General features: G+C 45.4%; 12 protein-coding genes and 1 non-coding gene across 13 annotated transcripts; 5 read left to right on the top strand and 8 right to left on the bottom strand.

Annotated features, from left to right (window-relative positions):
- Positions 1-2101: 2101 nt before the first annotated feature.
- On the top strand, positions 2102-3727 carry FPOAC1_010132 (uncharacterized protein; the record flags this gene model as incomplete). The annotated part of the gene is made up of 1 exon (XM_044854527.1): positions 2102-3727. One exon carries the CDS (start codon positions 2102-2104, stop codon positions 3725-3727), a length of 1626 nt encoding a protein of 541 aa, XP_044707197.1.
- Positions 3728-4063: 336 nt separating this feature from the next.
- FPOAC1_010131 (uncharacterized protein) lies at positions 4064-4491 on the bottom strand (the record flags this gene model as incomplete). Its single annotated transcript, XM_044854526.1, has 2 exons — positions 4064-4435; positions 4489-4491. 2 exons carry the CDS (start codon positions 4489-4491, stop codon positions 4064-4066), a joined length of 375 nt encoding a protein of 124 aa, XP_044707196.1.
- A 578-nt stretch (positions 4492-5069) lies between these two features.
- On the bottom strand, positions 5070-6292 carry FPOAC1_010130 (uncharacterized protein; the record flags this gene model as incomplete). Its single annotated transcript, XM_044854525.1, has 4 exons — positions 5070-5194; positions 5312-5439; positions 5490-5953; positions 6005-6292. 4 exons carry the CDS (start codon positions 6290-6292, stop codon positions 5070-5072), a joined length of 1005 nt encoding a protein of 334 aa, XP_044707195.1.
- Positions 6293-6988: 696 nt separating this feature from the next.
- Positions 6989-8813, top strand: FPOAC1_010129 (uncharacterized protein; the record flags this gene model as incomplete). Its single annotated transcript, XM_044854524.1, has 7 exons — positions 6989-7012; positions 7065-7334; positions 7419-7845; positions 7908-8200; positions 8252-8336; positions 8396-8627; positions 8681-8813. 7 exons carry the CDS (start codon positions 6989-6991, stop codon positions 8811-8813), a joined length of 1464 nt encoding a protein of 487 aa, XP_044707194.1.
- A 1079-nt stretch (positions 8814-9892) lies between these two features.
- Positions 9893-10546, bottom strand: FPOAC1_010128 (uncharacterized protein; the record flags this gene model as incomplete). The annotated part of the gene is made up of 1 exon (XM_044854523.1): positions 9893-10546. The coding sequence occupies one exon, from the start codon at positions 10544-10546 to the stop codon at positions 9893-9895; it is 654 nt and encodes a 217-aa protein (XP_044707193.1).
- A 605-nt stretch (positions 10547-11151) lies between these two features.
- Positions 11152-12277, bottom strand: FPOAC1_010127 (uncharacterized protein; the record flags this gene model as incomplete). The annotated part of the gene is made up of 2 exons (XM_044854522.1): positions 11152-11816; positions 11875-12277. The coding sequence occupies 2 exons, from the start codon at positions 12275-12277 to the stop codon at positions 11152-11154; spliced, it is 1068 nt and encodes a 355-aa protein (XP_044707192.1).
- Positions 12278-12999: 722 nt separating this feature from the next.
- Positions 13000-14929, top strand: FPOAC1_010126 (uncharacterized protein; the record flags this gene model as incomplete). The annotated part of the gene is made up of 5 exons (XM_044854521.1): positions 13000-13442; positions 13506-13986; positions 14044-14186; positions 14256-14326; positions 14400-14929. The coding sequence occupies 5 exons, from the start codon at positions 13000-13002 to the stop codon at positions 14927-14929; spliced, it is 1668 nt and encodes a 555-aa protein (XP_044707191.1).
- A 298-nt stretch (positions 14930-15227) lies between these two features.
- FPOAC1_010125 lies at positions 15228-15301 on the bottom strand. Its single transcript has one exon. It is a non-coding gene; the product is annotated as a tRNA-Val (tRNA).
- A 523-nt stretch (positions 15302-15824) lies between these two features.
- Positions 15825-16238, top strand: FPOAC1_010124 (uncharacterized protein; the record flags this gene model as incomplete). Its single annotated transcript, XM_044854520.1, has 2 exons — positions 15825-15875; positions 15927-16238. 2 exons carry the CDS (start codon positions 15825-15827, stop codon positions 16236-16238), a joined length of 363 nt encoding a protein of 120 aa, XP_044707190.1.
- Positions 16239-17358: 1120 nt separating this feature from the next.
- FPOAC1_010123 (uncharacterized protein) lies at positions 17359-17643 on the top strand (the record flags this gene model as incomplete). Its single annotated transcript, XM_044854519.1, has 1 exon — positions 17359-17643. One exon carries the CDS (start codon positions 17359-17361, stop codon positions 17641-17643), a length of 285 nt encoding a protein of 94 aa, XP_044707189.1.
- An 867-nt stretch (positions 17644-18510) lies between these two features.
- On the bottom strand, positions 18511-19491 carry FPOAC1_010122 (uncharacterized protein; the record flags this gene model as incomplete). The annotated part of the gene is made up of 1 exon (XM_044854518.1): positions 18511-19491. The coding sequence occupies one exon, from the start codon at positions 19489-19491 to the stop codon at positions 18511-18513; it is 981 nt and encodes a 326-aa protein (XP_044707188.1).
- A 1764-nt stretch (positions 19492-21255) lies between these two features.
- On the bottom strand, positions 21256-22486 carry FPOAC1_010121 (uncharacterized protein; the record flags this gene model as incomplete). The annotated part of the gene is made up of 2 exons (XM_044854517.1): positions 21256-22314; positions 22373-22486. 2 exons carry the CDS (start codon positions 22484-22486, stop codon positions 21256-21258), a joined length of 1173 nt encoding a protein of 390 aa, XP_044707187.1.
- Positions 22487-22885: 399 nt separating this feature from the next.
- Positions 22886-23617, bottom strand: FPOAC1_010120 (uncharacterized protein; the record flags this gene model as incomplete). Its single annotated transcript, XM_044854516.1, has 1 exon — positions 22886-23617. The coding sequence occupies one exon, from the start codon at positions 23615-23617 to the stop codon at positions 22886-22888; it is 732 nt and encodes a 243-aa protein (XP_044707186.1).
- Between the last annotated feature and the right edge of the window lie 371 nt (positions 23618-23988).

Below are 23988 nucleotides of genomic sequence, written 5' to 3'. Positions count from 1 at the left end.
AAAGTGGTCACAACAACGAAGCGGTCCCTATGAGATCATCCGAATGGTTGGGGACCTTGCTTGTGAGCTCAAATTACCCCAGAACATGAAGATACACCCAGTCATCTCGGTTCAACAGCTTACCCCGGCGCACGCCGATGACTTTGAGGAGGACGAGCCGGGACCTATCGAAGGAGGCTCGGATGACGAAGATGGGTACGTCGTCGACCACATCGTCAAACGTGAGGTCCGCCGACTTGGGAGAAAGGCTACGCCAACTGAAGGCTTCTGGGTACGATGGAAAGGCTGGGGAGCTCAACATGACCAGTGGGTGAAGACCGCTGATATAGCGGAAAATCTCATTGAGGACTTTCGCAAGGAACACCCGGAGCAATTCGAGGAACCGACTGTTCGCCGGAATGCAAGACGAAAGGTGTCGAAGGGGTAGACACTTATTGGACGCAAGGTGGACAGGAAATGTACGAATTGCATGGATGAGGGTATCTATTCTACTGAGGTCAGTAGAAGCCTCCTTTTGAGGCCGGCATCTGATGCATGAAGGCATCGTCATATCAATTGACCGGGTAATTCAGTTGCCCGATCCGTAGTTTACCCGGATTAGCCGGATGAGTCAGCGAGATCTGTGCCCTTACGGCACAGATTCTGACTTAGCCAAATACGAATCATGCACCTTACGATAACTCACCCTGACCCTAGGCGTGATCTGTTATCAATAGTCTATATAGAAATAGCAATTTAGCTAGTATTAGAATTAAATTATTAAATAATCTAATTTAAAATCCTTCTAGGCTAACTTGCATTATATAAGAGTTTATTCTATAGAATCTATTACTAATTAATACTAATAAAACTAAAGAGGACTTTAATATAAATACACTATTAGCCATAGGCACTATAATATATAGGAATAACTTTACCTACCAATGCACCATTTCATCAAGCGTCTCATACTACATTAGTCTTTTATTAGCAACTACTCATAGGTCCACAGCTAGTATACCTCATATAGTATCACGCCTCATTAACAAGTCTAAAGCCACTGCAGCAGAAACAGAGATTAAGACGCCGACCCCTCGCGCTGCGGGAGAGATAGCGAACTGTACAATGTGGTTCCGCGTTAGACGTGCAGCCAGGTGCAATGACATGATGGCAACAAATGGTTTGGAATTCGGAGAGTTTTACAGAATGAATCCAAGCGTCAAGTCAGACTGCAAAGGGTTGGTCCTTGGAACCTATTATTGTCGGTCGACATATCCACGCGGTGACAGCGTGGGAATACCGGGATGGGCCTCTACGACTGAGTCAGAGTCAGAGTCAGCAACTGCATCTGCATCAGCGATCAAGACATCTACATCTACAAGCAGCACAAATTCGGGACACCATCTCCCTTGCAGACTGGTATACTCAAGACGTGCAACGACTACCACAAAGTGATCAAGGGAGATACTTGCAATGATATTGCCCAGGGGGCCAAGATAGAGCTTGAAACATTCTACAAATGGAATCCGGCTGTGAAGTCAGATTGCTCAGACCTTGAACTGGACACGTATGTTTGTGTTGGTTCAACTTAGTCTAGGTAGGTGAAGAGAATAAAATATAATGTACGCGTATAGCCATGAACGATTCCTCGATAAAATTGAAGATTGCTGAGTTAGTCTATACATGAGGAATAAACAAGAACGGATGGTTCAGTGTTGGCTAAACTCATGTCGTCCATTGTTTTTTTACAAACAGATAGATATCACAATGGATGTTTATTTCTGTGAAGCTGAGCCCACCCAGATACAAGACATGACCCCTGCCCGCCTGTAACCCTAGGTATCTACATAGCTACCTTAGCTTCTCCACTGGTCCACCCACTAAGCTAAGCTACCTATGTACAGGTACTTAAGTTAAGCCCCCTGACAATCAGTGGACGAGCCAAGTCGTCAGTTACCTAGTTTCATACATAAAACGCCAAAGACCCTGTAGCTTCTGTTGACATCATTTCACTACAAATGCAAATAACCCCTCTTTATCTTTTATCTTTACACTATCGTCTGTGCCCTCCTACTTGAGCTTCTACAGCCATTTCCACCTTTGCTCATCTCAAAATACCACCATGGGCTCATCTACATCACTTGCGTCACTACCAAACGAGCTGGTTGAGTTTATTTGCGATCTGCTCTACAATCGCGACATCAAGAGCTTGCGTCTTACTTGTCGAGCCTTGGGAAACAAGTCGAATCTGAGATTCGACCGCGTCTTCATCTCTGCCAATCTGCGCAATGTCGACGTCTTGCTTAGAGTCGCCAACCACAACGTCTTCCGTCATCGCGTCAAAGAGATCATATGGGATGACTCCGTTTTGCCTGAAATCCCTAGAAGAAACAGCGATGAGCCACGTGACTACAGAGCGGATGAAAATAAAAATGAAAATGAAACCAATGCCCATGCCGCAAACGAGGACCAAGATGACATCTTGAGGGGTTTTGTCCATCTTTGTAAGCACGGCATGTCTCTCACCAGCAGCAGGGCGCAGGACAAGAACAAATACCAGGGCGAAAACCAAGTGCAGAAGCAGCTTCAGAGCCTAATGCCTAGTCGAGATTCACTGGCACATTATCAAGATCTGCTTCGTCAGCAAAGCGAGGTATTGTCATCTGGCTCAGATGAACAAGCTTTTCGGCACGCTGTGCAGCGGTTCCCGCAACTCAGAAAGGTCACCGTCACACCGGCGGCGCACGGTTTTCTTTTCATACCGCTTTTTCAAACACCCATGATCCGAGCCTTGCCATTCGGGTTTGTGTATCCAGTTATTCGGACTTGGCCATCTGAAGAGGCTCTTGGATACGGTTGTCCTGAAAATTGCCCAGAAGGATGGGGAAATGACGACGAAAGAAAACAGTGGCGCGGATTCTGCACAGTGACAAACGTCCTGGCCGATTACGCAGACAGCCTTCAAATCTCAGAGCTAGTTGTGGACAATCACACTCTGCCCACCGGGATTGACTACACTCTTTTCGACAAGCCAAACACAGAGTATGATAGTCTTTGTAAGATTGTCGCAGGACCTGACTTTAGACGTATCGTACTCTCGTTAACAACGGGATGTCGCGCCGACTTTGACGCTGAAAATTGGAATATCTACCGGAACGGCAGGATTTCCTGCCTCTTGGCCAAAGCAATTGGTCTGGAGGAAGTTGTCTTGAAAAGTGACTATGGATTGAACTCTTGGTCTTGCCCTATCCAGGACTCCATATCGCTTTTTGATCTCTTTCCCATCGAGGATTTGTCACGCAGACACCTGAAGCACTTTGGACTTTCCGGGATGCAAGTCGCCCAGGATGATCTTATCTCCTTCCTTAGCAAGCTCCCGCCAACTCTGAAATCAGTCAACCTCAGCTTTCTCTCTCTTGCCGAGGGTCATGGAAACCATGCTGACATGTTGGCCAATATCCGGGACAAATTAAGCTGGAGAAACCGACCTGCCAGTCAAAGAATCAAGGTCAGCATCTTAATGAAGCTCAATCAGTACCACAAAGGCCGCTATGTATGCCTTGACAAAGAGGTTCAAGAATACATTTATGGCGATGGTCCCCTGCCCTTTATTGCTCAAGAAGGAAGGACGGCTTCTCTCTTCTCATATGGTACCGGCATTGTCCATGACGAGTTCGATCCTAGCTTTGTGGTACCATATGAAACGAATAGAAGGCGTCTTGCGAGACGCATTAGTCGTGTGAAGTGACCTTTTATTAATACCCTGGTCTAGGTGTTAATAATAATTTTGACTTTGGAAGAAGTGGAACGTCAGCTGTGGGCGACAAAGACATGCAAGGCGCCAGGAGAAGATAAACTACCAGCGATCTTCTGGAAGCAGGTCTGGCTCGGTGAAACACGATGTCCTCGCCATCTTCCAAGCATCACTTGAGGAAGGTGTAATACCAGACCAGTGGTGACAGGCTCGAATCATCCTACTCAAGAAGCCAGGAAAAGATAACTACACTATAATAAAAGCCTAGAGACCGATCTCGCTTCTCGCCTAATTGAGCCGGCCGTTGAGAAAAGGCATCTTCCGTATCAGTCAATCCTGCCCCTTATCCAACCTGTTGCCTTCGTCCTTCGCCCCCTCTACCTCCGCCTTCCTACTGTTTTCTTTTCTCCCAACCACCATCTCCCCATCATCCCCCGACGCCTCATCAACCATTTGCTGATAACAATCCTTCTCCCAATCCTCATAACTTCGATATAAGTACTTCTGATCCCCCGGATGGTTACGGTAGTAGGTCTCATGGTTGATCTCACAGACGCCCTCCTGCTTCCCCTTGTGGTCGACGCAGAAAGCCCGATTGCATAGAAGACATAACTGAGTTGGGAGATTGTCTTTAAGGTGCGGCTTTCTCAATCGCATCCTATTGTGGACGTGCCAGGGTCCGGCGTTATCAGAGATGTGGTCCTGCGGGATTTTTAGCCTACTAAATTGAAAGAGCATGTGGTGGAGAAAGCTACCATAGTGTAATATATGGTGGGGACAGTGTTGATGGGGTTTGAAGGTGTTGGGCGGACGAGGGATTCACGTCTAGTCTGATACAGATAGTTCAATAGAGTTAAAATTTATGATATTACGGCCTTGAATCAGGCTATTGAATTGATCAAAAGGTCGTCTTGCTGACCTTGGTCAAACTGGTGCTCTTGATTGTGATTGTGTTAAGTTGCCCTCAAACGAGATATCCGGATTTCCCCTCTTTTCTACGTCACATGCCAATGCAGAACGCCAAATTGGTCACCACTCTACCAGGTGGCAATAACGCTTAGGGATATACTAATGGAGCAGCTGGAAACTGTTCAACCACTCACTCTAATTCTAGTTGGTCTTTGTTACCTTTGGATCCAGTGAAGGCATATCTCAAGATTAGGTGATTGCAATATGAACTTCATGAAATAACGCGTTAATATTTAACCCCCATGCATCTGAAATGTGTCATGCTCTGAGTTTCAAGACTTAAAAACAATTTAATGGTAGTCTAAGCAGAACAAGTAGCTATCTATTTCCACAATCAAGCTTACACAGAACCTATAATCCTAATACTCTACTCCCTTAAGCCAACTTCCCACAACTTGTAGCGAGAGCTCATTATGTGGAACGCGATATATCCTGACAAGTAGCTGTTCAAAAGCTTAAGATGGATGCCCCTTTCACTTAGTACAAGTTTCACTACGAGTCATAAGTGTTAGTGTATTGTTGCTTTGGCAAAAGATGTGATGTTGTGGCAGAAATCTGAAGCTTGCAGAACAAGAAGGAAATGTTTTCAAAGGACGTGTTAAGACTTACTGTTCCGTGTTTTCATCTTTACCTCGTCAACTATGTCTTCGTAGGTAGACCAAGTATCTTTACTCTCATACCATCCTCTGCTATGGATGTAGTTTTGCTTTTCACCGGCCTTCTCTTCCTTCCAAAAGCTGGAAAGGGTTAGCTGAAAGCACAGTCGCGACAGGGACGAAATACTGACGAGAGTACATCATTCGTAAGGCCAATCCAGGCAGAGAGGTCCGGTATCATCTCCAAGAATTGCGAGATATCTGGACAGAGTTCTTTCGGAAAGGCAAACCAAGCGTAAGCTTCTCCGACGCCATCCTTGTCACGCATGAACCAAGCCCAACTGTGTCCGGCCTTGGTGCGCTTCATTTGCGTGAATTCATCTCGAGCTTGGAGTGCACAGGCGTTGAGGAAGTTGAGGGAAGCCGAGACAATGAAGTTTGCGACAGTATGGTCCCAGTACTTGAACACATCATGCATCAGGTTTGCCCACCCCTGTAGCAAAGGTATAGGTTGTTTCTCTCTGGCACAGAAGCGGGCATGAAATAGTTGAAAGTCATCAAGGTATGTTGCAGCCTCGTCATCTAGAAGAAGGCCAAGCCAGGAATATATTCCGATAAATATCTGGACCTCAAGAGGATGATAAGGGAAGCATACCTAGATACTTGTTAGCTCAAAGCTTTTAGCATCTCTGCATGGGATACTCACGACTGGGTAGTTGTAGCCAACCTTGAAACATTTCCCCGAATGGGTGCCCTCCTTATATGGTACACCCGTTTTATCAGCGTACAGGCGCATGCCTTCCCAAATGGCGCTGTTCTTTGCAACAGTAGGCGTAGCATAGTCGAGTTCGTTAAGAATTGACGTAAGCTGAAACTCGATGAAGGACCTTAAGTCTGTCTTGACCGGAGCAGTAGCTGGCTGCTGACTTGACTCATGACTGAGTAACTGGATTGCATGGATCTTAGGCGGGAGTACAGAGAGTGAGGCACCCATTGTGAAGATAGTAATGGAGAGTGATGGAGTAAGAATTCAACAAGGACCAGTCCCTTATATATAGGCAGTACAGTGGGGTCTCTGTTGGGGGTGAGCTTTGCGAGCTTTGTCAGATTAAGCGCTGTTCTAAATTGGCGTTGTCGGTGATAATATCCTAACAGGTAGATATGATGCAGTAGTGGGTCAAAGCGAACCCTCTCTTGATCACGAGATGCTACAGTTTTGCGCAGCACATGGGTCAAAGCGAAAGGATCAACAGTCGTTTTTGCTCCTTTGGTGAGGTCTGGTAATAATAGGATGAAAATAGTGACTAGAGCGAGACTATTGTATGTATTTGGTTAGAGTTTTGATGCGGTTAGTAAGAGTTATTATGCTGTTGGTTGTTCTTTGCATTTGCATTACAAGGGCATAATCCTAGTCCTTGCACCTCGCAGAATCTTGGCATAATATCACGGTTTTTAGCCTATAGAGCAGCTTCAGTTCTAACTCAAGTACCAGGTATCTAGTAACTATTGTGCGCGAACCAGTCTATAAGGCTTATTGTACTCGGATCGAGTATTTTCTAACGGTATTTAGAAACATCCTTAGACAAGAGGCTGACGGGAAGTGAGTACAACCCGACACTGAGAGTGACTTTCAGAAACCTATTCTGACAGATGAACAAGAGACTTTCTTGGCTGGGAAGGTGTGGATGGGATGGCCATACTCTTTGACGATAACGTACGTTACCACTTTTCGGACAGGAGTATCTTCTTCTAACTGACAAGCTTAGCCAACTCCCAACCACGAACAATGTTACTCGACCAAGAGCAAGCGAGCGACTGTGGAGTTCCCTTCGCCACGAGACCAGTCCGCTGCCATACCGTCAAGCAAACTCAACAAAAGAGGGCAGCCAAGCAATCCCAAAGACAACTTTGGCTCTATGCGCCTGAGACCAAACGATGCACTTCGCTACGGCGCCGATCTGTTTGTTGAAGAGAGATTTGATCAACGTCTTGGTGAGATTAACTGCGATAACGGACGATGCAACTCATGTCTTGATGTCGAGTAGACGAGAAACTGCTGCGGCTGTGTTTGCATGCAATGCAAATGGGGAGCTCGAGCTGACATGCCACCATGTTCAAAGTGCACCTCTGAGGACGACAGGGATGAAGAAGATTGGCCTGGTCCCAATGCAATCTTGAAACGGGACCAGATGGAAGGTGACGCCCTCCCCGAGAAAACCGAGAAAAAAGTTGGGGGTGAGTCTGTTGATCACTTGAACGATTTGCACGCTCGTGCAGGTGTCGTGAAAGATGCCTGGAAGGATGTCTATGTTTGTGGCAAGCTGTATGAAGCCCCCAACAAGAGGGGTTCGCCTCAATACAAGTTCCCGCAGTTCCCCAAGGATGTGATGAAGGTATGGGACGGAGTGGATGGCGGTATTTACGACTCGATTTCTCGCTACTGGGGAAACAGCTCAGCCGACTGTGTTGGCTGGAGTATCGGGGCTAAACGTACTCGCGATCAGACCCATGTGGGCAACGGCGTTTTCCTTCCATCGGCTTATCAAAGTAAGTCTATCACACAAACATATTCGATCACGGGAATGCTGATATTTCGTGCCTTTTTTAAGCGGAGCATGTTTACGAGGGACAGAACCTAGGTCAATTCTTTACCGAGTGGCTCACTCGTGGCCAGATTCAAAGGCAAAGTCCATCTCCAGGAACTACAACAGGGAAGGTCGACTGTGACTGGGTCGAGGATTGGATCATGAACGTGGATAGTGTCGACTTTCCTTGGACCAATCCTTCGAATCCAGGGGAGGCATATCCCCTGTTCGGCACACTCTATACTGAGCTCGGCAACAACCATCACAAGGACCGTCTCGCAATCTTGCAGGAGAGACTGAACCGAAAGAAGGAGAATGTAAGACCCTATTTTTCTTTGAACTCCGAGGCGCATCACTAATCGTAGTAGATCTTCGACCTAGCCAACTCCTACTCCCCAGGAGTGTACACTGGTCTGAGTACTGACGAGCAGTGGATGACTGTTAAGGAGATCGGTAAGCATTAATTAACCTTCATTTCCAGTACTTGATACTCATTAACCAATTTCTCACAGGCCTCACGTTCAGCTACATGAACGACGATACCATCTGGGGCATGTGGTGTGATACTTTCAAGGGTGTTTATGACCGGCTAGATCGCTTTGACAAATGGTATACAGTCGTCAAGGGCCCCGATGATCCAGATGTCACTCTAGCTGAAGAGTGGGCCAAGTACAATCGCATAGTCCTCGACTCTGCTGTCAGGATCTACCGTGCAGGATGGGACTGGACATACGAAAAGAGACGGTGAGTAAATCAACTTCTGACAAGACGCGTGCTAATCATAACCGTGCTATCAGTACCAACAGCGTGGCGTTTTTGTTGACGCCAGAAGAGGGTAAGTGGAGATTAATACGCACTCTGAACAGCAAGACGAACGTCTTTCATCTGAAGAAGCTTTGCACCAATCTCCCTCCCACAACTATCGTTTAGAGAACGGTAATGCTGGGTCCCCTCTGCGGGTAAATGTTGGTGACAAGGGCAGGGCAGGGCAGAATCTCAGTCTATAGAGTTGGGGAAAATATAATTGAGCAAGGAACGTACAGGCATGTATAGATTTTGTAAATGACCATGTTCAATTGAACAAGTCGATGATTAAGGTGAGGCATGATGGTCTCTCAATCAGGACCAGGCCATAGCCTCTTAGAGCCACAAATTCATAGTGTTATGTTGCTTATTGAACTCTAAGCTTGACAAATAGTTTCCAAAAGATCATTACTTTCAAAGTTTTCCACTGCTTTATTGTAATGTTAGATGCTTTGTCTTCTGCGACGTCGGCGTGAAGAACAGGGCCCAAAACAGCATCATTCACTTCATGTTTCCGACTAGAGTGCTTCCGCAAAGTCGTTAATATAGGATATTACCGATTCAAATTATCAATCACATAAATTGCTTCGCCTCACTTTTGCTATGATGATTTGAGCTGTATAGAATGAAACGCGAAAAAAAAACATACAACAGCGGGGATTCGCTAGTCATCACCGACCTAACTACTAATCTACCGGTTAGTGGCTTGACTATGGGAGAGCAGACGGGATCCCGTATTTTCTACTACCCGTGGTCATATGTACTAGGGTCAATTGAGTTTAAACTATATAAAGGCTAAGACATAAATTTTTGCTAGACCAAAAGACAGAGATAATACATAGATGCATTGACGACTCCACTGACTAGTTGGAAGGTATCCCTGTATACACTTTCGGAGAAAATTCTGACATTGGGAGCCACTAATGCCGCCGCTATTATGTTTGTGTAAACCCATGGAATCGAGGACCATAGTAGAGATGTTATAGCGACGTGCTTGAGATAGCTGAAAACTAGCAATAATAGTGTTCTCGACAATAAGTTCTTCTTTTTATTCTCAGTTTCAGATCTAGCATGGCATTGAATCTCATCAGAAATACGATGCTTGAATGCGGGGTCGGGAGGAGTACAGGGTAGATTCGCCGCCAGCGAAAGCATGCCCGGCTCGAATTATTCATATTCAAAGACGATTTAAAAATACTATTTCTTTATCTAGACTTTGTCTCCTCGTAGTACTCGGGATAAGTTGTCTTATATCCCAACATAAACCGTCCCCAAAACGCTGCTCCCCAAAGAAGCAACCTACTCGCAATCTTTCCCAGCCACTCCCATGGCATTGGTACTGCAAGCGGCGTGTCTCCATCATGTAAAAACACCATTAACTGGAAGAAGCTCGGTGGTTTCCCTGCTTCTCTACAATCGTCCAAATATCCAAAGAAATTCCGAAAGAATCGCTGCTCATTCTCATAAGACTCAGGTACCAACTGGATATCAACCACTAGATCTTCAGTCTCGGATGCGTTCTCAAAGCGATGATACCGTCCTGCTTTGATGGAGGCTTTGCGCTGGCCGCCGGGCTCGTCGGAGAGAATGGCAAATGGATCCTTAGCGATGCCGCGGTAGAAATGTCCTATGCCCGACTGCACATTGAAGAACTCATCCTGATGGATATGATAATGGAAAGGAGGAGCGACAATAGAGACGCCGTGTTCTTTTGTTGTTGGCGGGATGCGATGAGTCATGATGTAGTCTGAGTTTGGCTTTTCAAATTTGACTGAGGAGCGGCCAGAATCATAGGTAATGGGGTTATTCCTTGCATTGTTGGTACGTGGCGGCTGTGCTGACCGTAGGAAAGACAACATGATGGGTAGTTGATATGACCAGGCTCTGTATTCAGCTGGTTGTACCAAGAAGGCAATCTGAGTTTGAGGTAATTGTTTATTGACTTTTCTTTGAAGGGAAACGAGAAATCGAGCTGGAGGGTAAAATTCTTACAGATCAGGAAGATGTTTATGTCGATCTCGGCAACCGCACTATCGGAAGCGGCCCGACACCCCGGACTCACCATGGACACACTAACCGAAATGGCATCACAACCCCACCATCCTCGCAAAAATGGACATAAGATTTGTTGGTTATCCTCTGTCTCCCAATCCTGGTTTCTTATTTCGCATTAGACTTCGAGGGATACCCATATCAATCAGAAGCATTACACCGATTGGGTAGTTGTCTCTATCAGTGTCTGAAAAGCCTATTAGAATATCGACGCCTCGTTTAGAAACGAGGACAATGAGTTACCATTGGTCTTGTACTTAATTATGCTGCACTCAGTCAACCTGCAAGTAAAAACACAAGTGCACTTGCACTAACCTTTCCCCCCCAGCGATTGTATTTCTCAATTTAACTTTCCAGTTTCTGCCAATCTCAAACGAGAGCTACGCCACTACCAAAGTGATTAGTTATACTCTCATTGGGCACAGTAGTTGGAATTTACCTGGCCACATGAAATTGGCTCATAGAGAGGAGGGTGCTCGGCATCAGTACATGTTGGTACAACCTCGCAGACGGCATCTGGGTTAAAGCCCAAGAAAAATGGCATGGCGTAACGAGATGCTTTTTGACGGTTGTAAACACGATGAACAGTCGACTTGAAACGGTTGTTAGACAACCTCTGTAAGAAATCACCAATGTTTATGACCAAAGTTTCTTCAATAGGCCGAGCGTCCAGCCACTCGTCATCAGTAGACAGAACTTGCAGCCCGCCAGACATGTCCTGCCATAGCAGAGTAACGCATTGAATGTCAGTGTGTGAACCAATTCCAACGTCTATATCCTCAGTCTCGTCGGTGCCAGGGTAGTGAAGGTGCACTGCATCGGCACCAGGAGTGGTAATGATGCTGTCAAAGTAGTCCTCTGGTAGCTCAAGAGCCAGAGCGAACAACCGAATGAGCTTGCGTGCCAATGTTAGCCGCCTTTGATAGAACTCGGTAAGGACAGGGCGGAATTTTGTGAGATGACTTGTTCCATTCCAAACAAAATCTATAGAATCAAAGTTGGAATTAATGTCATCCACACAATCATGGCTGGGGTCGATGCGAGTGTCATATCGCATAGAGAAAGTTTCTTTGTTATCTTTGAGATGTAGTTAGTAACCTAGTCTAGTTGGACAAATGGGTTGAGGTTTGTTTACCTTTTGTTTCTTTGTTGTTGATATGTGTACTTCCAACGCCGTGATAACCGCAAAACTTGCCCGCCTTGGTAAAAGCGACTCGATCCTTTTGTTCTTGCGACTGGTGGAAGAAGTTTTTGCACTGTTGGAGAGCTTCCTCGATCAAGTCTTGGGGAATGCCGTGGTTAGACACGTAGAAAAATCCGGTATTCTCAGCTGCTGCTTTAATTCGAGTGGCAAGGGCTTTGCGCGCTGGTTCATCTCCATCAATAGAACTCAGATCGATGATGGGCATCTCATCGAGAGTTGGAGTGCGTGGCTTGCCGCAACGCACTCGACGGGAGACAGGTCCATTTGGTGTCAACAGCTGCACCGTTGTATACTCGGTGGTTGGAGCTGTGGTCTCAACTATTGTAGTAGCCATCTTGATCAATTCCAGCTTTCAAAATGTGACAGCATTCAGGCGCAACGGTAAAGACGATATTGTCGATGCTGTGGCTGCTACAAGTAATGGTCCAAAGTGGGGAAAGGCTGATAGCAAATAGTGGAGTCCACACAATAGGGCCGTTCTGCTTGTTTACCTAGTGATGGTTGGAAACATGCATAAACCTCTACAACGGAAGTGACCGCCTAATATAGAATGATAGGCGAGAGCTCTGGCACCTTCGAGCCGGTCGAGCCGAGTAGTAATTGATAGGTAGTATCTCAAACAGACATAAGGCGGAGATCGCCGGTGTTGACACCCACGATTGCCGATTACTATCTCTTATCAGCACAAGTTGGCCTATCGTCGAGTTCCGTGGGGATAATCCTTGTACCCATCTAGCGCAATCTACAATCTCTACTGACAACCAAGCTAGATAACAGAGTTACTACCACTGATAACTCTAACTCTGCGCGTATTGATAACGACCCACAAGTCTACTCCTTCCATTGAATAACCCTGTCCATAAACGTCGGATATGGCAATGAATGTTAGAATATGGAGCCTTATCAATTCTGGATTCTGGGGAATCAAGGAGTTCGTTCTGTAGTCAATTGGAGCTTGACCTCCTGTATCCTATAAACATCAATCACGGCCCGCATGCTTTACAGAGCCGATCTCAGCCTAGAAGTTGCCTCTTATAACATAACATAGGAAGAACCATGGCTGCTCTCGTCCACAAGGCTCACAACCGTCTGCTTGTAAAGAAGCATTTACCAGACGGAACCACCCAACCAGCCGACTTCCTCGACAATGACTCTATCCGCCCCACCCCAGTCAAGGATCGCACCTGGACTTCGATTACATACTCTGCCTTTTGGTTCGCTGCCACAGCAAATGTTAGCAATCTGTACTCAGCCTCCACCGGCCAGTCCGCTGGCCTCAGTATGTGGGAGGCTCTGGGCTGCTCACTTGGCGGCCAGTTGCTTGCCGGTCTCCTCATGGCGCTCAATGGCCGAGCAGGTGCATTGTACCGAATCCCGTTTCCCGTCGCCTGTAGAGCCAGTTTTGGAACATGGGGTGCGTTGTGGCCCACCTTCAACCGTGCCATCATGTCCATTGTCTGGAACGGAGTGACATCCGTGCAGGGCGCCCAGTGTTTATAGTAAGCTTAACTCTACTAATATTTGTAACGCTGACCATTTGCTAACAACCACCTCTACTATAGTGTCTTCCTTCATGCCATCTTTCCTTCCATTGCCGACATTCCCGACATCATGGGCACGAAATCCGCTCTCAACTCGGCACAAATGCTTTGCTTCTTTCTCTACTGGCTTATCAATTGCGCCTTTCTGTTCGTCCCTGTACCGCGTATGAAGAAGCTGGTTCACATCAAGGTCGGTGTCTACTACGCCGCCACCATCGCCTTTGTTGCTTGGACTTTGTCCTTATCTGGCAGCGTTCGCAAAACAATTTCCGAGCCCTCCACTATCAGTGGTTCGGAAAAATCCTGGATGGTTCTCAAGTTCTTCTTCTTGGGACTTGCTAGTTGTGGAACCTTCATTACAAATGCATCTGACCTGCAACGCTACGCAACTAAGCCCAACGATGTTATTGCCGGTCAGGTATTCAGCTTCCCAATGTCCAATTTCTTGGTCGGAGTTTTTGGCAACTTGATCGCGGCTGCAAGTAAAAGCATCTTCGGTGAGGTAAGTACAAACGCTGTTGAGAATCTACTGTCGTTGCTGACTCCCCTATTCTCTCAGGTCATCTGGAACCCTCTTACAACCCTTGACATGCTTATGGAGGGTGACCGTTATACATCTGCCAATCGTGCCGGATGTGCCTTGATCGCATTCGCATATGTCTACTCTACTGTGTTCTCGGCCATCTTCGAAAATTCTATCCCGTGAGTTCAGCCTATACCCTTTCTCTCGATAGTCTCTGTCAATTGTTGCTAACGATCGTGCTCTCATAGGGCCGGAAACGATATTGCAGCTCTCATGCCCAAGTACATTACAGTGAAGCGTGGTTTCTTCATCTGCGCAGGTATGAACCCATCTCCTCTCCACGCCAGAGAAGCAACAGCAAGGTACTCGTCACTAAAATGATTTATCTCTAGTTATTTCGTACGCCATCTGTCCGTGGTACTTGCTCTCTTCTGCATCTGTCTTTATCAACTTCCTCAGCTCGTACCAGATCTTCCTGAGCGCCATCACTGGTATCCTGATCTGCGACTACTACCTTCTGAGACGCGGCCTTTTCGATATCCCCATGCTTTACTCAGGGCACAAGGCTTCTACTTACCACTTTTTCCACGGCTTCAATCTTAGGGCTTTTGCGGTTTATTTGATTGCAATTGCACCTAACTTTTACGGATTCCTTTCCCAGATGGGTGTTCAGGCGCCGCTGGGAATCCAAAGATTCTATTATGTTGCATACCCCGTCGGACTCTTCATAGCGTTTGGTGGCTATTGGTTGGTGAATGTGACATTCCCCCATGATAGCATCACAAATGTCTCGGGATGGAAAGAGCCTAAGGAATTTATCGAAGACCATGATAATGCTTTTGTCGACGTTGTAGTTAACTCGTCTGAAACATTGTCTGAACAGGAGAAGGGAAACCCTCGGGATTTTATTAAGAAATATTAAACAATATAATAATCAAACATCTCGTGTCAATTAGCCGAGAGTTATGAAATGAACTGGACATGCTGAACGTCGATGACAAGAAAGCAAAGGACGTGAAGTTCTTCTGGAACGACCTTCCTCTTGTGCCACACTTATCCAGTCAATGTTGATATTTTCCCTATTTGGTTTGATCTTGATAACTCAGTATCTTGGGCCTTGTGATATTATTAAACAATGCGATGAGTCCGCAGTGTGTCTATCAAAATTATATGTTAGATGTATGGACTAAAAACATAATCTACGCAATAAGCCAAACATTAGGTTCTGCCCGGGCTCGAACCGGGGACCTTCTCGGTGTTAACGAGATGTCATAACCAACTAGACCACAGTACCTGAAACTGTTCATTGGTGGCACGTTCACGCATCATTCTACACACACCCATTTTGTCTAAGGGTTTTTTTCCTGAGACCTACCTACAGAGGCAGAGAAACTCTTCCCTGACTTCCACCACATTGTTTCATACAGATCCGTAAGCTTAAGTCCGCAGAGTTTGACCTGATTAGAACTTTCCTGGTATTACTAATGATGAGAACGTATGTTGGGGCTTGCAAAGAGATAAAATAAACAATCCCACTTTCACTCAGCTTTATAAGATAGAACAAGTCTCAGATGAAATCGTCCGGGCCATGTGACTCAATTCATCTCTGATCATCATCTTTAAGGTGTATCTTGAGAGTACCTAATGGTACTCCACAATGTTTTAGCCCTCGGACCTCCATGACATCAGTGGCTCCCGGCGGCATATATCAACCACACGTAAGCCCACCTATGCCATCTATCTTGTTCTCATGTTAATCAGTCGTGTATTGCACTCCAATTCATCATCACAACTCATTGCGCCTACCTAGTAACAATATGAGCGGCAACGTCAAGGAAGTCGATGGTACACTTGTGACCAATACCGATGTAAGCATCGAAAACACCAAGACCCATATACACATGACTAACATTACGAAGGTCGAGCCTCCAAGCGACTGGACAAACAACTACGAAGACATGGGCGGTGACCTGCAGTGGAGTGAAGGTGGCGACGTCCCCGAGTTAGTCGAAGGATACGGTCTCGAAGGCACGGTCAAGCCCCTCTTTGCTATGCAGCCCTACACAGGAGAGGCGATATCTCTCTTCGAGCTCAGCGGCACCCATTACATCTACAACGCCATCGAAGGATCGCTGTACGAGATCAAATCGCCCAATGACCTTCATAGTATTGTGAAGACGATTGATGACCCCGACCAGGGTCTCAGTGCGCTTGAAATTGAGGCTCTCTAGATAGATCTGCAGGGCTGTGGACTAGCGGGGTAGAGGTGGGTTAAGAATAGGGATGAGAAACAGAGTAGTATTCTGTAGCTGGTTGAATAAAGTGATTTGGAACTTGCAGACGAATGTTGAACTAGTTGTTTTTATGCATTTAACCAAGCTATGTTCCAGATCGTGTTGTGTTTTAAAGTAATGCAGAGCAAACTTGACATATTTTAGTGGCTAGTGGTGGCTTTATGCTTCGTCTAAATTATGAATATGCATAAGACGTTTTGGGCAGATAGTTCCTAAAATAGAAAGAGGCGAGGTTTACTGACTAACCATGTCTCGAATTGGGCTAGTTAGTTGTGATTTGTCGGATCTGGGAATTTGGAATATATAACACTGCAACTAAAGATAAATCGAAATGAACTCAATTAATTACATTCTACTATCCCAATACAGCTTGATGTTAATATCCAATATATAGATTATCTTAAAATTCAGTGAGATTACAATATTAAATTAGAACTAACTTAATATATTACTATAAAGAGAGCTTAACTTACATTGCTTAAAATACCCTACACTGGACCATTGTCTAGGCTCTAGGTACTTGAATATCACGTGATACATCATGTGAAGTATTACGTGTACTTACAGAAGGTCTATTAAGTTTTAAGCCCCTTCGTTTAAGACAAAGGTTAATTTGCCAAATACAAAAGTGAAATCTAACTATAATAGCGACGAGGGATTAAATAAGCTGCACGAGAAGTATGTTGGTTTACATGATAATAGAACCCTTTTGACATCACATTAAACTTCGAGGAATACCTCTATCAATGGTAACAGAACCAGAGGAAAGTGGGTCGGTAGATTAGGCTTAGCTAAAGGTAATGTGCATGGGTTTATCAGCAAGAACGCCTTACGGAATAAACAAACTCCCCGCCCTAGGCACCCCCAGCCTCCCATGTCCTTCTCTTCCTCTCTCTCTCTCACTTTCTCTCCGTGGATAAAATCGTTATACACGTTTAACAGAGCATCTTTTCACATTCTAGCGCTTGACTCAAACCGTTATGCCATAGAGGATGTATGTATAATTATAACCGACTTTCAAGACTCAATGGCACTATATCTTCATATTCCACCTTGCATGCATTTACCTGCTCATCCTCGGCACCCGCCGCCTATAGATCAGCCGCTACGAATTCAGATCGAGGGACCGCTTAACTCTATCAATAAACTACTGCCTGGGGTAGACTGGCAGCTTGAGGGCGGAGTGTTCCGGCCGCCTCTGCAGGCAGCTGGCCCAGAGCTTGCCAGAGTGACGTTCCGGACAATATATAGACATGACGTCCGGCCTGAGGTTGATGGCGATATGGTTGTGCGAGATGAGTACCTAGGGTGGGTACAGGAAGATCCTAATCCGTGGACGTGAGTAAGCTGTAGGATGGAATGCGTCGATTTTACATTCAGTTGCTAACTACTATGGCCTCGTTGGCAGTAGGATTGACTACTACGGGGTTACGTTTGACCACCTTGTGCCTCGTGGCGACAATGACCCTGAGATCTTACAGATCAATATTATTGAGATGGATGAAGATGAGGGAGCATATGCAAACAAGTATTTGCCATTTAGTGTAGACCTAACAGAATACAAGGGGAGGAAGGTACTGGCAGTGCCAAGATGTTGCCAGAAGAGGAAGGGTACACAGGATCGTAAAAGAATAAATGAGTCGGTGATCATGAGGGAGGAGTTAGTGAAGGAACTAGAGGAGAGTTTAAGAAAGGTTAGGGAAGGGGTCTCAGGAGGAGTTAGTAAAGATTGAGGATCAATGTATGTATAGTAAGGAGAGAGGTGTAACGGTTACTCTTAATCACTGTGCTACAGTGTAAAAGATTAAGTTATATCCGATATCATAGCTGGGGATCTTCTACGAGTGAATAATACAATCGACAAAAAGAGCGAACTTCCCGACTACCTAGATCGAAGGGTGTCATCCTTTTTGAAAATCCGAAGCGATCTCATCATGAACACATTGAACCATTTGTTACTTGCTCGGAGGGTAGGGGACGTCTTGCCATTTGAGGGGACACAAGAACAAAGAACAATATGAATTGTATTAACAACTACTTCAGTCACAACACTCTTTGATGATTTCGAGTTTATCCAAAGGAATGCCTGTGTGGGATGAGTTCGTGATTGTATAATAGCTCATATCAGGCTCTCTGTATTTATACTACAGTAATGTAGAAATATTCAGACTTTTCTAAATCATATGCGATATGGTAACAATAAACATTGTTAATCAGATGGAGGCGACTTTGGCCACATTTCCCAATCTATGACATCTTCCCAACGAAGCTCATCATCATCATAACCATAATCATAATCATAATGGTATCCCCGACCACCATTAACATCTTTGCGAACATGCGCTGAGCGTTGTGCATTTCCTCTCTTCTTTCGCCTGCCCTTTGACCTTTCCAACTTCTCAGCAATGTACTTTTCGCGGGCCATTTTCCCCCACTCCTCCAAATTGTCTGGGTAGGACAGACACCACAACGCAACCTCTCGTACCGCCATTGAATCTTCCAGTGCTTCATGAGTGCTGGAGTCCTGTCGGATTCGCAGTCCTAACAAATCCGCACAGAGAGACTGGAGGCTCCATAGGCGACCAAAATCAGTGTCCGTCCCAAACACCATTTCTGCTGTATGAATAGCAGTATCAAAGATCTTTCCATGCAGTACCCGAAGCCCTTTTAAATCTCGTTGGAGAGATTGCCCGACTAGGATTGTGTCTGTGTTGATATGCTTAAAAAGCTCTTGTCGTGTTGCTTCCCAACCGCGAAGAACTTGTCCTTTCGATGCAGCTGTTGACAATGTGGTCGGACGTATGCCATGGATATTGGTTCGCCATTCAATTATGGGTTGGTGGGGCTTGACAAGAGAATTGATCAAGACCTGGCCTGAAAAGAAGTCGACAACGCAGATGGATATGATTTCACTTTTGCCGTTTCTGACACCTGCCATTTCACAATCAAGTGCAACAGCCTTTCTTTTCGGTTCGAGGGTGCTTGGATAAGGAGCGATACTATCTTCGCGATTCCCTTGGCGTAGCTCGCTTGGCAACATGTAGCCTTCTTTTTTAAGGCGATTGGAAGAATGGCATTTGAGAATGAGACGGTCGTAAATAACTGACGAGTCGAGCAGAGGGGGATTCTTGTAGCTCTTGTCTTTGAACCGATATTGGAACATAGATGCAGTCGTTGAGGCGTTGGGCATTGAGATTTGAGGTTTCAGAGCCTCTGTTGACTTTTTATGCTTTGAGCTGTTATGCTGGGCCAGGGCTTGTTTGGTGGGAAACCATCTGATACATTGTCGACAGCACTGATTCGTTTGATGATTTGCATCCAAACAATGTTTTGCCATTTCAGAATGGGTTTGGAAAGAGGCAGAGCATATTTTACATCGTCGCCTACTGTCTTGATTGACTTTTGCCATTGCGGAAAGTGTTCGAATGTGATGTAAATGAAGTGAAAGATGAAAAGCCGGCGATGTGATGAGCTATTCCTATTATGAGCTGTATACATGTTGGGCATCGGTATATATAGCCGTCTACCCCGCTTGGTAGGCCTCCCGCAGAACCAGGGTTAGTAAAAAAAGTAGTACTTTTTTTTATTACTTTTAATTACTACTAATTCTTACTATTTTAAATTAAAAGTAGAATTACTTTATAGTAATTTTACTTTAAAGTAAAAAGTATTAAAAATTACTTTTATTTTAAAGTAAAAGTAAAAAAAATTACTTTTATTTTAAAGTAAAAGTAAAAAAAATTACTTTTATTTTTATTTAAATTAAAAAAATTAAATTTAAATAAAAAAACTTTAATTTATATACTTTATATATACTTAAAAGAATTATCTTTTAATATAAAAATTTCTTTTAAAAATAAAATATATAATAAAGTATATAGTATATATAATTATATTTTTATTATAGTAATTAATAATCTTTATATTTTTATTTTTAAATTAAAATAGCTTTTTTTATTTTTACTTTTAAAATAAAAATGTCACAGCTCGAAGTCAGACCAACCTACCCTAGAGCCACAAGTGGATCAGATCACGTGGCGATAGCGTTATCGCCGTAACCTTAGTTAGACCGCCAGTCAGATCCTGAACGTAGCTCCTTGAGCTACGTCTTGTTAATAGAGCCTGACCTGCCTGCAGTGCCTATCCGTAGCAATAGAACCTATTACGCCCGAAGCGTTCCCTGTCCACCCGTACCGCCGGACTCAGCCCGTGACAAAAAATAGTTTTTAATACTTTTTATTTTAAAATAAAAATAAACTAATTTAAATTAAAAAGTAATTTTTTTTACTTTTAATAATTACTTTTATTAACTCTATATAGAACTGAAATAACCTGTAATAAGCAGTTACTATGTAACTACCTCTTCCTCCATAGTAATAACATCTGCTCCTAATACTGTTTCATGGCCCTCGCGCTTAAAACAACTCTCAGGCAGGGTTGGATAGTCTATCGGTTGAATTTGCAGTGGATGACGGATTTATAGTTGCTGTGAAGCGAAGTGGTGCGCTTTATGCTTTTGCCGACTATATCTAAGCACTAAAGCTTCGGAACAAGGTTCCATGCCGCGCCGAGCCTTCTGCTGGGAAAGTTTGAGGTATTGAGCATCGTAGTGGAGTGCTGGCAAGATATCAAAGAACAAATACTCGTTGGCTAGCCGGGAGGGGGTGCCAACTAAGCAAGCTTAGTTGGCCACAAAAGTATGAGACAAGGCGAAAAGTGTGAGACATCCCGGAAGATGCCCACTTGGCGTGATTTGCACCAAAATACCATTTTTTTTCAATCAAATGACACTCAAATCTTGTCAAAATAGGCTCAAACTGATGAAAAGGCGTAGTTTGAAGCTTCTATTGATTTATTGGCTATTTCAGAGTGGGAGAAATGACTGCGACGGCTCTGGTGATGCTCTGGCAAGGGAAACAGCTTCCCTGCCAAAATGTGCCGTATATCTGTTTTCTTAGCCAATAAGGCTATCTTCTTGTGCCGTTCTTATTCCCCTGATGATATCACGAAGTGACTCATGAAGCTGCGTGTGGTGTTGATAGGGACAAGGAGTTGAGGGAAGTGTAGGTAGTGATGACTCAGAGTCAGGTGCACAGGGCGGCGATGAGGGCATCTCGACTTCGCTGCCGCCGGCGACTTCAATTACAGGAAGAATCTCGTCTTCTTCATCCATTTCCTCGTGCTCGTGTGCTTGTGTGAGGTTGAAAGTGACCGTATCATCACTGTGAGGGAGGCCGGTGAGATCAACGGCGCTGAGGGGCTTCGCGGCATACTGTGCCTTGCGGATAGCTTCACGCACATCATCAGGGAGTTGTGTATCTATCATATAGCCGTCAGTCTCTTCTTTCAGTGCTTGAGTCATTTGTGAACGCTGTGTATCCATAGATAAATAGTCATATTGCTTCCCTGTGTGCTCCAACCACTGCTTGAACTGCAGCCTCTTTGGTATGCCGTTGACGATAACTTCTTTATTCTCTCGCCACTCATCCTTGAGGCGGTTCATCTCCTTGATGATGACAGATCGTGTGAATCGTATACCCTGCTTATGTTGCTTCTTCTTATCGTCGGCGATAGCCTCCTCTTGTTGATCTCGCAGATCTTGCAGCGATACTGTAGGAATAAGGTCAGAGACAGTCTTTGCGCGGCGGCCTCGCTTTCTCTCGTGATACCGCTTTTCGATGCGAGTTCTTCGATCATCCACGTACTTTTTGATAACATCCTCAAGCACCACAGCTTCATGAACGATGTTGCGAATGTGCCGGAGCCCTGCGAGCGTAGGAGAACTGAGGATATCGTGATATCGCTCGCCGATGGTCTCGGCGGTGCTGGAAGCGGCGTGAAATCGCATATCTGAGGGAAGAAGTGAGAAATGAGCAGGCGTGAAGGTCTTCTTCTTCTTGAGCTGCTTCCTGAGAAGATATTCTATGGCAGGTCGGTCTGTGGGAGGGTAGATGCCCGTTTTTTGGAAGCCCGAGATGATGTGAGCGGCAGTGAAGCCTTCATTAAAGATCTCCTGATTTTGGTGAGAAAAGGGGCCTTTTTCGGTGAAGGCTGATTAAGAAGGCACATACCTGAAAAGCTCCTGCAAAGGCACGCCGGCCAAAGGTAAGATTTCCCTTCCGCAACGCCTCACGAAGCTTCTTCTGATGCGCTTCCTTCAGGAATTGAAATACGCCTACATCCATTGGCTGGAGTATATGCGTTGAATGAGGCGGAAGAAATGCTACGAGAATATTGAACTTTATCATATATTCTCGTAATTCGAATGAGCCGTGGCCTGTGAAGCCGTCGATAACGAGCAGCCGCCATACAGCCTCATCATCAGGCCTCGCCGCGGGAGGCATATCGTGAGTAACCAAGCGGTTATTTGTATCCTGAAGGTGCTCATTACACCCAAACCACTCTTCAAAAATCAAGCTGACGTTTCTGTACAGTAGCAGATTTCTCCCACGAGCATCGGTTGAAGTGCTTCGCCCACTCGAGCGTTATCGCCGCACTTGAGAATGCCGAGTCTGACTGAGCGAAGCGCATATCAGGATCGCCTTCAATGAACGCCCACTCAAGCGTTGGCAACGACTTGAAGATCAGCCAGGGGGCGTTGTTGCGCCGGCTGCGTTGCCTGAGCCGATGACTGTGCAAGTCTCGCGATCTTGCGGAGAAAATACCTCTGTTGCTGACTTCTTCTTGGTGCGTACAACGAGGCATTCCATCTTATCTCGTAGCATTCCGACTCTAACTCCTGCTTCATCTGCATTCCAGGTCTCTGATGCACCGATATTGTACTTCGTCATCACATCGCTGAGGCGTTGGAACCACTCCTTCGTATCATCAACGCCGCCTTCCTCATATTCGGCACGCGAAGCTTCTCTCGACTTCAATATCGATTTCGCAAGCTCAGGATGATCATCGCGGAAGCGAGAGTACCACATCTTGCTCACAGGTCTCGCATCAGGATCACGGCGGCGCCGCAGAGTAAGTGCTGCATCTTCTATTTCCCACTTGGAGGCAGGCAGGCCTGACTTTTCCATCCAGATGATATAACACACGATAGCTTCTTCTTCCTCATCCGTGAGTTGCCGCGGGCGCCCCATCTTAGGATCGACAACATCCTCATAATCTACGGTATTCGCAGCCTCAAGTCTCTTGACGATGCGGCCGATAGATGCACGAGCAGAGCCGGCATATCGAGCTTCAGCAGCACGAAGAGTCAGTGGCTTCTTTCGGCGGCCGGCAGCATCACGATTGAGACCGCGGCGAAGTCGCTGGCGTGAAAGAACAACGGCCTGAGCAGCTCTCAGATTTGATTGTGAGGGCATAATTTTGATGGACGTGATATATGACTTTTTTACTGATTGATGTCCTAGAAATCATTGGTTTTGGCGGGCAAAAGTCATGATTTTGCGACAGCAGCCTGTGCGGGGTTGTCTCACACTTTTCGCCTTGTCTCATACTTTTGTGGCCAACTAAGCTTGCTTAGTTGGCACCCCCTCCCGGCTAGCCAACGAGTAAAAGTCGGCAAGTAATCTCTCCGGACGAGTAGCTGGTTTCGGAAAAATCCTTTTTTTTTATAAATTTATTCCAAGTATACCGATAGTATGTAAATACCCAGACCACGGAAAAACAGGCGGCCCATTTATTGTTAAGAGTTGGTTAGGGCCTCTATATCGAGAAATAAAGATTCCGGGAC

The sequence above is a fragment of the Fusarium poae genome, chromosome 3 (assembly GCF_019609905.1).
Source record: "Fusarium poae strain DAOMC 252244 chromosome 3, whole genome shotgun sequence".
NCBI classification, from domain to species: domain Eukaryota; kingdom Fungi; phylum Ascomycota; class Sordariomycetes; order Hypocreales; family Nectriaceae; genus Fusarium; species Fusarium poae.
This window is presented reverse-complemented; position numbering and strand designations above follow the sequence as displayed.